General features: G+C 40.7%; 1 protein-coding gene across 1 annotated transcript in view; it reads left to right on the top strand.

Moving 5' to 3' along the window:
* AIG1 (androgen induced 1) overlaps window positions 1-15,807 on the top strand; it is a 204,559-nt gene that overhangs the window by 182,035 nt on the left and 6,717 nt on the right. The window contains exon 5 of the mRNA XM_024551928.4: window positions 14,989-15,152. Coding sequence (XP_024407696.1) covers window positions 14,989-15,152 — 164 coding nt within the window. The remainder of the gene's footprint in view (window positions 1-14,988; window positions 15,153-15,807) is intronic.

Genomic DNA, 15,807 nt, shown 5'->3' on the forward strand with positions numbered 1-15,807 from the left:
ATTCAAAGAAATTTCTCAAACTGAACTGCAAGAGAAAAAAAAAGAATGACAAAAAATGTAACAAAATATTCAAGAACTGTGGAGCAAGATTAAAACGTGTAACGTACACAAAATTGGAATACCAGAAGAGAGAACAGAGCACAAGAAATACTTGAAGTAATCTTGAAGTAATAATGGCTAAGAATATTCCAAAACCGATGGACACCAACCCATACATAGATCCAGATTCAGGAAGCTCAGAGATTACCAAGCAGGATAAGTACCAAAAAATGTACAAATGCCATATTCAAGCTCAGAAGACCAGAGACAATATCTTGAAAGAAGCTGGGGTGGGAGTGGGGGTAGGGGAACACTATTTACTTTTAGAAGAATGAAGGTAGGATTTATAGCATACTTTTCATCAGAAAGCACTGTAAACAAGAGGAAAATGGAGTAAAATATTTAAAATGTTGAAATAAAAGGACCATCAACCTACAATTCGCTATATCCAGCAAAATTATCTTTCAAAAATGAAGGAGAAATAAAGACCTTAGACAAAAACTGAGGGAATTCACTGCCTGCAGACCTGTCCTAGAAGAATGTTAAAAGATGTTTTTTAGGAAGAAAGAAAATCATATAGGTTAGAAACTTGGATATACATAAAGGAAGGAAGAATGTGCAAAAAGGAATAAGTAAAGGCAAAATATAAGCTTTGATTTCCTTATTCTTAATCAATCTGTTCGAAAACTGTTCCAAGTTACAACAGCAACAATGTACTGGGTAGTTACAGTATGTGGAGAAGTGAAATGAATGAAAACAAAGTTATGAGGGATGGAAAGGAAGAACTGAGAATAGCTTGTTATTAGGTATCTGAACTATCTAGGAATCAGCATTTGGAAGTGTATTTAGATTTGTTGTAAATTTATATTGCAACTCTAGAGAAACACTAGAGAAAAATTGCAAAAAGAAATATAACCAACATTTTAAGAGAGAAAATAAAATGGAAACATGTACAATAATTAAAACCAAAAAAATATAAAAGAGGGAAAAGAAAAAAACAAAAATAAGTATAATATAAAAATACAGAGTAGTTATTAACCCAACTAAATCAGTAATCACTTCAAATGTGAATCACCTAAACATAGCAATTGTCACAGGAGATTTAGAAAACAACACCCAAATATGTTCTGCACACAAGAACTCCACTTTACGTCTGTAGACATAGATAGGCTAAGAGTGAGAGGATGGAGAGAGATAGAACAAGCTAACACTAATCAAAATAAAGCTGGTGCAGCCAGATTTATTTCAGACAATGCACATGTCAGAACCATGAAATCGTGGAAAACCGGATGCTTTCTCTTTAAGATTGGGAACGAGGCAAGGGTGTCGCCTCTCACCAATCCTATTTAACCTTGTATAGGAAGTCCTAGCTAGTGCAAGCAGACAAGAAAAGAAAGCAAACAGTACACATAGAGTAAGAGAAAAGAATAAAACTGTCTTTGTTCACAGATGACATGTAGACAACCCTGAAGAATTTACAAAAACACTCCTGGAATTAATTAGTCACTGGATACAAGGTTAATATGCAAAAATCAATTGCTTTGCTATATATTAGCAATGAACAATTGGTATTTTTAATTGAAAACAATAACACCAAAAATTGCAATACTTAGATATAAATCTAACAAAATACATACAAGATTTATATGCAAAAACTATAAAACTGATGAAGGAAATAAACAATACGTAAATAGGTGGATAGACAGGCTGTGTTCATGGACTGTTAAGATGGCAATTCTTACCAGCTGGCTCTACGGATTCCACATCTCGGCAAATTATTTTCTAGGTATTGACGAACTGATTCTAATGTTTATGCTCAAAGGCAAAAGACCCAGAATAGCCAACTCAGTACTGAAGAAGAAAGAGAAAATTGGAGAACTGACACTACCTGACATCGAGACTTTCTCAGCAAAAGAATGAACACAAAGGTCACTGGAGCAGAATGGAGAGCCCAGAAATAGATTCATGTAAATGTAGCCAACTGACGTTTAACTGAGGCGGCAGGGGGATTCAATGAAGGAAGGATACCTTTCCATCAAACGGTGCTGAAACAAACCGTATACCTTTCACAAAAATTAACTCAAAATACATCATAAACCTTAATGTAAAGCTCGATACTATAAACTTCCAGAAGAAAACACAAGGAATGTAGGTTTGGCAGAACTTTTAAATACAACACAAAAGGGATAAAGAAAAAAAAATACTGAAAACTGAGTTAGGCCCCCAAAATGTGGTGTAAACATATTTGGTGGGTAAAAGGGGAAAATGAGGGGAGAGGTTATAAGAGGGCTGAACTCACATATTTCATATTAGGAAGTCTTAAATAATATCTAAAATTGATGACTCAAGAAACAGCAATCTATGGCTATTTTTTAAGAAATATGGGTACAAAATCTAGAAGAAACAGCTGAAATTGTTGAAGGTGGCCTCCTCTGGCGAGCAGGGCAAGGCATGGGAAGGAGACCAAGAGCTGCAGTTGGGTGGGGCAGGGAGTTCCTGCTTTTTTAAATGCGCTTTCTAGAACTTGTTGATGGTTTAATTCTGATTTTAAAAATTGAAATAAAGTTGAAAAAACGAACACTAACACTCAACTTGAAAAAAAAATAATACCTGACCCTACCCCTCCTCCCTTGCACTAGTCAGGGCGTAATACTGAGGCGTCATCTCATGTCTGAATTACTACTGTTCGACAGGGAAGCCTGGTGCAAGGGTGGGGACAACACCTGTTTCATATGCTGCTGCATTCACGGGTCCGGCACATGTGAGGCGCCGATACACATTTGGCAAATGCAAATGTAAAAGGAACATTTATCAGCTGTGGAAGCAGCACACACAGGAGCGTTGTGACAAATAATACAGAGACGGCTTCACTGTAATTTGACACTGGGCACTGCCACAAAGCAGGAACTCAAGAATTGTCTGGAAAATTTGCTGCTTATTAAAGAAGGTTGGCAATTAAGGAGAGAGAAAGATTGGTAATCCAAAAAGGTCGCAGGACCAAGGAAGGTGTAATCGTGGCAGGGATAACCAGGACGTTGTTTGTCATGCTAAAAATAAGAACCTGCTAGAAGGAGAAGCACACAGTGTGCTAAACACTGCAGGTCACTTCTGCAGATTATGGGAAAGGATGATTTTCTGTCATGGCACTTAGGATGCTCTCCCTCCCTTTCCAGAGCTAGCAGTCTGAATGCATGGGTTTCTCACGACCAAAGCCAGCCCAGGTGACGGTTTGGGCCGTGAGTGCCTTACTGACTGCGCTCCCCACTGCCCTCCGGGAAGAACTCACGTTCCCTACCAGTGTGTCAGCTTGCTGTTTGGCACCTGTGTGCTTTGAGAAGGTCCAAATGATTCAGGTGAAGCAAAACCGGTATGAATTTTATTACGGGAAACTCGAGCTGAAGCCTCCCCAGGGGAACATCACCATAGGACCAGGTAGGCCGTAGAAAGTGTGGCTCAAAGGAGGTAAATCTTTTGAAACCGGTTTAGACATGTGCCAGGACATGTGTGAAGAGAAAATATTCTGAAGTAAACAATTGGCCTGCCTGTGTGGGTAAATTACCCTGATATTTATGATTGAGAATCAGGAAGAAAACACGTTCCCTCAGTCCCTCACTGGGAGGCACGCACAATTTGCCTTTCCCCAGGGATGGGTGGAGGGACTTGTAACCTTGAAAACATCTTTGTGTGTGAGAAGTACAGAAAAATATTACGTATTTTTGCACAAGGAGCAGCAGTGGAAAGGTGTTTTGTTTGTTGTTTGCTTGTTTTTTTACCTAACCTAAGTGGACAGTGTTGAGAACTTCACATTATTTCATGAATACATCGCTAAGGTGGGCAGTTTATACCCCTTAACCAAAGGGGAAACTGAGGCTCAGGAAGTTTGATAATATCCAAGGTGACCTACTGCCGTGTGGATGAGCTGGAAGTTGATCCAAAGTATAGGCGACCCAGCTACATAGACAGGACCGGCTACATAACTGGCAGGGTCAGTGCAAAATAAAAATGTGGAGTCCCTTGTTCAAAAGTGATCAAGGATTCAAGACAGTGACAGTACAGCATGGAACCAAGCTCGGGGTCCCAGGTGGCTGGGCTGCCTGGGACGCACAGCCCCAGGGCAGCCCGATGCACAGACCATCTCAGGCTCTGTGTGTCTGTGCTCGCTCCAGAAAGAAAAGTGGGAAGACCGATTGATCAGTCTTAAGTAATGACTGTGACTTAAAAGACTGCCTTGAAGATTACTCCATTAAACCCACAGTACGGGAAGGATGGTGTAATTCTGCCTGTAACTTCTAACATTAGCTCTGGAATTGAGTTAGAGGATATTTCCACACTGCTTCGGATGGGGCCCCTCCGTCTGTGTTTGCCTGGGGGTGGATGCTCTAGCATCATCAATTCTCTAACACCATCACACACATCACCAAGGAGAACTTTTTCAGCACTGTTTCCAGGGCCCTGTTGCTACCCCTAGGCAGACGTCCTCTGTCCCGTTCCCTGGGACCTGCGGTCTTTTCAGTGGGAACCTTGGCAGCCCCTCTGCACCGTAATCTCCTCAAGGGCACACCTTTGCATCCTCACCGTTGCTTGCCCCACCTGGCACAAACTGGGCACTCCAGAAATGTTTGTTGAATAAGTGAATGAGGACATGAATTCCAGAAAACTCCAGTGGAATTGTAGGTTTTCAAAAATGTGACAGAAACAAGGCTTCATACAATCAGTACCCAAGAGATGGTCCAAAAGCCCTATAAAATGGCCCTAAAATGAAATGAATCGATCTAAAGAGAAGGCCAGGTCTGCAGTCAGCATTTGAAACAAAAGTCAAACGTGCCCTTGAAAAATCCTTCAGAAGCCTCAGAGTGGAGGTAGCATGGGAGACACACGGAGACCCGCTGGGTGAAAAGCCGAGGCACGTCCCTTCTGTCACTCCGCCCCAAGGTACACACTCACTACCTGCCAAGCGGTGTAGTAAACTCCAGTAGGCTAAATGCATCCATGGTACGACAGTTTCTTCAGAAGTAGGTCAGTGCCTCCTCTCAAGGAAGTGTTTATGACTTTATCCCTGCAGTGGTTTTCCTCTCCTCTGCGGAAGTTTTAAAATCTGATCTTTGAGTTTTATAAGAGACTTAGTCTTATATTAAAACTTCACCAAAACTGCCTTATCTTGCATCTTGCAACATTTCTGTATTTCACACATTTTCCATAATGAGCATGAATTACTTTTAGAGTCCATGGGGGAAAAAAAGAAAAAATTTACACAGAGATTTTATACTTTGATTATTTTTGGTTCCGAGCACATTAAAAAGCCGTGCAGAGCCCTGTTCCCATCCATCGCATCTTCGTCTTCAGAGCACTGGGGGACCCTGCTGAGCGCCGCATCCCGCTTCACCACCTATTGAACCTCCGTTTGCCCCACAGCTCTCATCTATGAAATGGTGCTGCTATATATAATACCTGCCCCAAGGAGTTGCACATTGCCTGTCAGTGAGAATTCAATATCAATAGCTATTGCTATTAGCTGTTACTGCATTGAATTTGTGTTCTATTCCGTCTTAGGACCTAACAGCCTGGCTGCCAAATAGCCTGGCTCCTTACCAAAATGTGAATAATAAAACAATTTTTAAATCCTCTTTAAAATAAACTAATCATAATAACTGAAAGGTCATCAGTAGGATAAAGAAGGGTGACAGACCTGGCTGGTGTGGCTCAGTGGATTGACTGCCAGTCTCCAAACCAAAGGGTCACTAGTTCGATTCCCAGTCAGGGCTGGTGCCTGGGTCATGGGCCAGGACCTCAGTAGGAGCACATGAGAGGCAACCACACATTGATGTTTCTCTCCCTTTCTTTCTCCCTCCCTTCCCCTCTCTCTAAAAATAAGAAAATAAAATCTTTTTTTAAAAAAGAAGGGTGACAGTGCCAGAAAAGGGAGGGACATTATGTCTCCTTCACTACAGCTCCCACAGGGCTCCAGTGACCTCCACAACTCGTGAGCTATGTACAGGGTGAAATTTGGCCGTGTGGCGTAGAGAGCTACTGAGCTTGACAAGGTCAATTTTTCTTTACTTACTATTTACCAGTTATATCCATGCAGCATCCAGAGTAGATCTGAATGATAGATACATTTACCACTTGAAATCAGAAAAATATCTTGCTTCTACTTTGTAGGAAGAAAGTCTGTTTTCTTTTTTTTATTATTGTTGTTCAATTACAGTTGTCCCCATTTCCCCCCATTTACTCTCCCCAACCCTACACACCCCTACCTCCCACATTCAATTCCCCCACCCCGTTTTCTTTGTCCATGGGTCCTTTATACATGTTCCTTGATACATGTTCTTCCCCCTCTTTGCCCCATTATCCCCTTCTCCCCTCCCCTCTGGTTACTGTTGATTTATTCTTTATTTCCATGTCTCTGGTTCTATTTTGCTCACTTGTTTGTTTTGTTGATTATGTTCCACTTATAAGTGAGATCATATGGTATTTATCTTTCACCACCTGGCTTATTTCACTTAGCATAATGCTCTCCAGATCCATCCATGCTGTTGGGAAGGGTAGGAGTTCCTTCTTTCTTTCTGCTGCATAGTGTTCCATTGTGTAAATGTATTTTCTAATCACTCAGTTCTTCTCAGAGTTACTGTGCTAATAAAATGTAGTCTACTCTACCCTTGAACCACTCATTTGTTGGCTTCAAGACACTACACTTTTCTGTCTTCTTTCCAAGTCACTAGCCCACATTTTTTGCTTTCCTTTTTTAGCTTCATCCTTCTCAAGCTATCCCTTAAATCTTGGTCTTTTCTAAGTCTCCCTTATAAACTTTATTCATACGTTATCCTCTATCTGGGTGATCGCAATCTGTTCTGGTGGCTTCGGCTACCGTGTTTTTGCCAATGCACCCAATATCTGAATTGCCATATCAGTCCTCTTCTCTCCAATTCTAACCCATGTATCTGCCTTCAGGATATCTCCACTTGGATATCTTACAGGTACCTCACACCCAACATGTCCAAACTGAATCGTCATCCCCACAAACCAGCTCCCTTACAGCATTCCCTACCTCAGGAAATGGCAGCATCCTCCACCTACATAATCAAGCCAGGAATCTATGATTAATCCTTAACTCACCTCAGTTCCCTAACTGCCTAAGTCCAATCATAGTCACCAAGTTCTCTTAATTCTATTTCCCAAATCAATGTCTTTCAAATTTACTTTATTGTGAATAAAACATCCTTTGCATCATGACCCCACCAACATGCAGGTACATGTATGTTCACACGTAAGTGCACAGAAGTTCCCCAAACCCATTTTTATCATCACTGTAGGCAAGACCTTCTGATATTTTCTATTACGTTTTCTTTTCTTCTTATTTTTTAAATGTTAGCAACCAGTGTGTTACTGGCAAATGTTGGGTTGGCCTAAAGTTCGTTTGGTTTTCTCCCTAACGTGACTCTAATAGCACTTTCCTGTCTGTAACTTCACTCAAAACAATTATGTTAGATTGTATGGTGACAGTTGTCATATCAGTGTGCATTTTTTAAAAACTTACCAAAATTGGTGACTTTTTTTGTAGCCCTTTTAATATTGAAGATGGAAGAAAATACATAACCTTTCAGTACATTATTTATGCTTTATTTTGTCAAGAAAGGTGTAAAAAGAAAAAGATTTGTGCAGTACATGCAGAGGTGTTGTACTGATCGAACGTGTCGAAAGTGGCTTGTAAAATTGTGTGCTGGAGGTGTCTCACTGGACAATGCTTCGTGGTTGGGTAGACCAGTTGAAGTTGACAGAGATCAAATTGAGACATTAATTGAGAACAATCAACGTTCTGCCCCGTGGGAGATAGCTAACATACTCAAAATATCCAAATCAACAAAGTTAGTGAAAATAAAGAATGCATCTTTTATGGAAAAAACCACACGGACTTTTTGGCCAACCCAGTGTGTAACAACATGCTCTTCGGTAGCTGAGGAGGGGGGAGCCTGATGTGCAGCGTTTAACAGTCTTCGGTTGAATGTAAGCTACCAACCAACCAGCTTGCAAACATCCTAAAAGTCCAAAAGCCCACTCTCCTGGCCACCTGATCCGTTTCACATTTATTTAACACCCCTCAAAGACTTCCTGATATCCACCCTAGGAACCAGTCTACATTTCTTATCATGGCTTAAAAAGCCACCCACAGTATGGCACCTGCCTACCCTTCACGTCCTCTCTCCCTTGAGCTCAACAAAATGTTTTCTTCTTGAATATTTGGAAGCTCTCCCTTATTTGGGGGTCTTTCGACATGTGATTTCATTTGGCTAGAAAGTGCTTGCCTCCCGTCTTTGTTCAATTAACTCTTACTCCTCCTATCACAGCTTAAATGCCACTTTGTTCATCTACTCTTTCTTCTACTATGTGACAGGCCTCGTGGTAAGTGCTGAGGATACAATGAGGAAGAAAAATAAACATAGTCCCTCACCTCACAAAATGTAGACAGTCTAAAGGGGGAGAAATATTATTCAAATAAATATGTCATTCAAATTTAAGTACTAATAAAAAAAAGCTTTAAAAATAAAAGAGATTCATGGGTCTGAAAGAGCTTATAAAATCTGACCTAATCTAATAGGCCAGAGAAAGCTTTCCTAAGTGATGAGTGGTTAGTTACAATAATGGAGCTAAAATACAAAAGCAAAATATAATTTAATGAGTCTAGGGGGGTGGGTAAAACCATAGACAGGAAAAAGAAAAGCATGTGAAAATCCACATGGCAGGAAGGAACGTGGCAAAATCACGGAGCCAAATGAATGGCAGTGTAACAAAAGCAAGGTATGGTGTGGAGGGATGAAACAGGTGGAAACCACTCTGTGAAGGGCACTCTCGACTTTGTTAAAAATGTGGGTCTTTAGCAAAATACAATGGTGGGGGCATTCCCATGTCTGAGCCAGCGATATAATGTGTTCAGATTTCTGGTTTGAAAAGATCCCTCTGGCAGTCGTGAGGATGAGTTGGAAGGAGACATACGTAGATATGGAGAGAAATTAGAAACTATGACAATACTCCAGACAGAGACAGATGATTATAGCATGAATTAAGATGCTGGTGACAGAGATGGAAACAAAAACACATTGGAGAGATGTGTGAGATAACCTTGATGAGACAAAGTAATGGGTTGAAAAGGTGTGATGAAAGAGAGGGAAGTAACAAAGGTAACTCCCAGGTTTGAGTTGCAAAACCGAATGGAGCTAGCACCATTCTCAGAGATAAGGAACACCAGTGGAGGACCAGGTCTGAGGGAAATGAGTATGTTGTTGGCTACGGATATATCAAGACTGAGGTATCTTTATGATGTGCAAAATGAGATGAGATGAGCACTGTTTGATTAGCAGTTCATAGGACACAAATTTGTGAGATATCTATGTATAGGTAGTAGACAGGCAGCAGTGGGCATGAATAAGCTCATCAACTGAGAATGCATAATAGAAGAAGGTTTTGAAACCAAACGTTAGGGAAGTTCAACATTCAATGGTTGGGTAAGGAAGAAGGAACTTACAGAAAGATCCAAGGAGGGCAGCCCCAGATGCAGGTGGAGAACCAGGAGACCTCGATGTCAGAGGGCTGGTATGTTTTGATGGGTTATCAAGAACAGAAGCCTGACCGTTGTGGGTGGAGGAATAGTGCAAAGTGCAGACATGGAGTCACTGAGTGTGGACTCACTGGAGAGGTTCGTTTTGAAGAGGAGAGGGATGTAGCAATATTTGTGAAGTTGATGCAAAATCTTTTGTTGTGCTTTAATGGAAGACATTTGAGCATATTTATCAGCTATGAAAAAATTGATTTGAAAGGAAGTTGAATACTCAAGGGGAAAAAAGCACCAATGGTGAGTGGAAGGTCCCCAAAAAGGAGGAAATAATCCCTGGGCACCCGTGGCACTCTATACTTAACATTTTCTTCATTCTACTGCACTTAATATCTGTATTCCTCTTTGGACTGTAATGCATGAAGACATGAATCACGTTTGCCTCATTTACTTTTGTATCCCTAGTGTCAATCTCAGTACTCAGGAGGTATTAATAAATGTCATTTTAATTGCACTTCAAAGGGAATGACTTGGAGGTGCATTTAATAAAATAGACCACCCCAAAGTCATATAGTACTATAGCATGTGCATGTACGAAGTCCTCTACAAAAATTATTTGGATGATTCAAAAAGCCGCAGCCATGGGCAACTGGTGACTGGCAGCTTCATCACGACAACACGCCTGCTCATGCATCACTTCACATGCAGAGTTTTTTAGCAAAACATCAAATCACCCAGGTGATTCAGTCCCCCTACAGCCCAGATTTGGCGCCCTGCAACTTCTGGCCTTTCCCAAAACTAGAATCACCTTTGAAAGGGAAGAGAGGAATGTTCAAGCTCAATGCAAAATTGGATGCAGATTCATTGCTCTACTCAGTCATTTTGAATGCAATGGCCACACAGTACACATGCTCACTCAGTGGTGTCTACTGCCCCCACTGACTAGTGCAGTGACATGGTCATTGTTCATGCATGTGCATTCCAGTCCACTCTCCTTGGCTGCCAGGTTATATCAATGTCACACAAACAGTTCTCATTATGTTAACAATGGCTGGACTTTTTCCAGACAGACTTCCTATATGTATGCACACAAACACACCTTGGTTATCAATTTTTTGGCTAAAATTAAAATTGGTATCATTACATTAAGTAGAAGCTATTTGGGCATTAAGACAAGACAGCCTTAGATTAAGATAGAATTTGAAAGTTAATCAAAAACAAGAACTCTCCATAAATAGGTGAGCAAGCCCATGAGTCATTTATGTGCAGAGAACTGAGCCTTGATTATATCAAGGAAACAAATGGTGAAAGCACAACCTGTTGGGACAAGAGGAAGCATCATTTGCACCGATCCAGGTGAAATCCCACATAACAGGACTTCTGTGTCTGAGATGGCTGGATGGCCTACTAAGTCAAGAAAACTTTTTAAAAAGAAAACCTTCACTTCATTTTTGAAGGCAATGAATGTACCTCGTCTAGGAAGCAAGTCTGTGCAGCAGAAAAGAAATCACATGTGCATTCCTTTCCCATTTTTCTTGACAAGGTGTTCAGTCTACCCTGTTTCTTTCTCTGTGAAATGGGGATAATCATACTTCATAAGGTGGTTGAATAAGGTGAAAGGGATTATATATCATATTAAAGCACATATTCTGCCCCAAGCTACTACTGGAGTGACAGAGTAGTCATCAGTTTAAGAGGTGAGAGACAGGGGAGACATCTATTTGCTGTTTGGTGATGGGGGAGGGCGGAGATGCACAGAAACTAGGCAGCAGAGATGATGATGACATCATGGAAATGTTAGGTTAGAGATGCTCGGAGTAGAAATGTGCAGTGGGCAACCTGGTATAGAACTCTGGAGTTCAGGGAGAGGTCAAGGCTGGAAATAGACATTTAGGAGTCATCTACAAATAGACGGGATGTGGTCATGGTTACCTATTCAGTGTCACGATTCCATACAGACCAAAGACACATTGCAAACAATGTCTGAAGAGGAGAGACCTGGCGTCAGAGACATTCCCCAAAGCTTCAAATGTAAGTTTCATTTTCCAGAAGCAAGTAGAATGCCAGGAACAGGTATTTAAAAATATGACTAGCGTTCATAATTTGAATTGCTCTTACTTGCCTAATTGAGTAAAGTTTTACAGTGAGTCAGATTATTTTATAAGTTGATTTGCAAAGTCAATTATAGATTTATGGTATTGCATTTTGGGGATATTGCATATTATCTGAATGAAAATTAATAAGCTACATTATGGTTACACAACACCATCTACACGAATTAAGACAATATTAGGAAAATAAAATTGCCTCTAACTTACAAACAATATTATGCATCAGAATCCCATAGGATTCTGGCTGCTCCAATGAGAATAGGTTATAGAATAGACTGTAGCCAAGGTAAAGGAAGCTCCTGGCCTGGTTTTGTTGAGAGGCGATGAGGACTCAAGACGGTAGCGGTGGCAACGGTGAGAAGTAGATAATTTGGTTATATTTGGAAAGTAGAGTCAGTTCTAACAATCGAACTTCTGCTAACTCACAAATGCTTCAGCCTTTAAAAAATAATGACTAGCTCGGCTTCCTCTTTTGGTAAAATATTTTAGTTTGGACAGTTATTCAAGCTGCCAGGCTGGATCTCGTGACCACCTCTTCCCTCTAAGGCAGCGTTTCTCCTTGTTGACTCCCCCAACCAAGGAAACTTTTTAGGTATTCTTTTTCCCTAATCTGCACCCCATGAAAATGCTTTATTGTGCCAAAATACACAGGGTGGGACAAAACCAGGTTTACAGTTGTTCATATAGAAATAATACAATAACTAATAAATAATAATACAAAAATAAACTGTGTTTCATGGACTCACAACTGTAAACCTATTTTGCCACACCTGTACATAATATAATACTCATCATTTTAACCATTTGTGAGTGTACAATTCAGAGTCACAAAATACATTTACAATGTTATGTAACCATCACCACTACCATTCCCAAAATATTTTCATTATCTCCAACATAAGCTCTGAGCCCATTATACAATAACTCTCTATTCCCCATTTCCCCTTAGCCCCTGGTAACTTCTATTATACTTTCTGTCTCTATGAATTTGCCTATTCTAGTATCTTATTTAAGTGAAATCATATGATATTTGTCCTTCCGTGTCTGGCTTTTTTCACTTAGTATAATGTTTTCAGCATCCATCTATGTTGTAGCATATATCAAAATCGCATTCCTCTTTAAGGCTGAATAATATTTCATTGTATGTATATAGAACATTTACTTCATCTGTTCATCTGTTGATGGACACCTGGGCTGTTTCAGTCTTCTGGCTGCTGTGAATAATGCTGCTGTGGACGTGGCTGCCCAAATATCTGTGGCCTTGCTTCAGTTCCTTTGGTTCTATACCTAGGAGTGGCATTGCTGGGCCCACGGACTTTTAATACTACAGACAAACTATATATCAGTCTATGTTTTGTGTATACATGTATCTGTGCTTTAGAGATAAAAAAAATAAGATTTCTTCGCCACCCTCCCAGAATCAATTTTTACCTCCTTCAGGGAAAAGTGCTATCACCCTCATTGAGATTGCAAGCTCTAAGGAAAGATACCAGGTTGGTTTTCTGGACTCAGAGGAAGTATACACACACACACACACACACATACCCATGAGGTCTGTCCAGCCATTGATTGTTAGTGTAATGAGAAAGGTTTGCACAACATCAGTGTAAACTGGAAGCCCAGGAGAGTGGACTGAAATGTGCATGTGTGAACAATGACAACTTCACTAGTCAGTGGGGGTGGTAGACCCCATTGAGTGAGCATGCGTACTGTGTGGCCGTCACATTCAAAATGACTGAGCAAGTAGAGCAATGAATCTGCATCAAATTTTGCAGTAAGCTTGAACATTCCTCCACGGAAACTATTTGGGTGATTCAGAAGGCTGCAGCTGTGGGCGACTAGTGATTGGCAGCTTCATCACAACAGTGCTCCTGCTCATGCATCACGTCTCGTGCAGAGTTTTTTGGCAAAACATCAAATCACCCAGATGATTCAACCTCCTACAGCCCAGATTTAGTGCCCTGTGACTTCTTGCTTTCCCCAAAACTAAAATCACCTTTGAAATGGAAGACATTTCAGACCATTGATGAGACTCAGGAAAATACAACAGGGCAACCGATGGCGATTGGGAGAACTGTGTGAGGCCCCAAGGTGCCTACTTTGAAGGGGACTAAGGCATCATTGTCCCGTGTACAATGTTTCTTGAAATCTTCTATCGTCTTCAATAAATGTGTCTGTTTTTCATAGTACATGGCTGGACACCTTCTGGACAGACCTTGTACATTATATATGTAGATAAACTGCTTAAAGAGAAGTGAAGTCATGATAAAGAAAATGACCCCAAAATACAGAGGTGTAAAAAGTAATCTTTATTGCCATGCCATAAATTCTTTATATTTTATTTAGTCTTCAAAGTTGAGAACAGTTGATATTTTGGAAAATAGCTCTTAGCTGTGCCAGAACCAAACCAACAGTACAATTATTCCAAATAAACTTTTGAAAACAGCGGATGTTAATGATGTTGTATTGCCACTGAGTCTAAAAAATCTCCAGAACATAAATAGAATAATTACAAGTATAAATTAGTAAAGTAGAAAAGGAAAGAAAGAAACAAATACGGATCCGAGGATCGGGCCGTGGGAAGTCAGGTGTGCTGAGGTCACAGGGTGGCCCTGTCAGCGTGTGGATCTGTGCTGGCGTCTGGTGGGAGGCAGGGCAGCTAGATTCCTGGCCCATATTCACCTGCGTGTTACTATAGTGTGGTTGCCCAATGCTACCATGTTTCGTTATGTAAAGAGATTAAGAAGATTGTACAACAGTATTTAGACAAAAAAAACAGTTTCAGATCCCCGACCAAACCCCTTCAAGAGTCGGAAAAGGCAAGGAGAAACTGACGAACTTCCAGACTGGAGGAGGTGAAGAAGTCATGACCCCTGAATACAATGTGGGATCCTGACCAGATAAAGGACATTAATGGGAAAATGAAATTCCAAATAAAATCTGCAGTTCAGCTAGTGGTATTGTACCAACATTTACTGCTTTGTTTTAGTAATTGTGCTAGTTACACAAGATATTAACAGGCAAGAGAGTTGAGCAAAAGGCATACTGGAATTCCCGAATACTGTATTTGCAGCTTTTCTGTGAACCTAAAATTATTTCAGAGTAAAAAAAAGAAAAAAGTAAAAGAAAACAAAAAACAACAAAGTCTCTGGTAGCCCCTAAGTGTCAGAAATGAGACTGTGACGGGCATTGATGAAGAACAATTGGAACGGGGGTCCATATTTAATCTCAGCAGCTTTGAAACCCGACGTGAGAGTAACTCCGGTCTTGGTCTCCGTTGCAATTCCACTGCAGGGTGTGTTGGATACATCACGTAACTGGGATGTGGGTGTACCCGTTCCTGGAACACATTGGCCCGGGAGCCAGAATCATCTTCTTTGGGTCTACAACCATCGTAATGAACTTTTTGTACCTGCTGGGAGAAGTGCTGAACAGCTACATCTGGGATACACAGAAAAGTAAGTATTATTTAGGGGAGTATAAAACAAGAGAATTCCTGTCGTAAAACTGTGTGGAGAGACCGAAGGAAAATTCCACTGTAGCACAGAATCACTTAGGAAGACTTACCTTTTTGTAATAACAGTGTTAATTTAAGAGCTCCTGGCAGTTACCCAAATAGTTTATTACTCACTGTGTCTTAGTAGCTAGTAAAATATCCAAATCTAAGAGAAAAGAAGCATGTCTATAAAATTTTATAGGGAGTTCACTCTGATTAATAAAAGACTGCCTTAGCTAAAGAACCCCCAATTAAATAGATAAATTATTAAAAGTAACCAATCTCTCCCTGGCTGGTGTGGCTCAGTGGATTGAGCACTGGGAATCAAAAGGTCACCAGTTCAATTCCCAGTCAGAGCACATGCCTGGGTTGCGGGCCAGGTCTCCAGTTGGGGGCGTGCAAGAGACAACCAATGTTTCTCTCACACATCATGTTTCTCTCACTCTCTTTTTCCCTCCCTTCCCCTCTCTAAAGATAAACAAATAAAATATCTAAATGTAACCAGTCTTGATCGAAGTCACCCAGATCTCCACTTTTTATGCCATCCTTTCCATGGGTGCAGTAGCCTCAGAGACGTCTCACCACCATTCTGCTTGACCTTTAAGCAGCACAGAAGG

The sequence above is a fragment of the Desmodus rotundus genome, chromosome 11 (genome assembly GCF_022682495.2).
Source record: "Desmodus rotundus isolate HL8 chromosome 11, HLdesRot8A.1, whole genome shotgun sequence".
Taxonomy (NCBI): domain Eukaryota; kingdom Metazoa; phylum Chordata; class Mammalia; order Chiroptera; family Phyllostomidae; genus Desmodus; species Desmodus rotundus.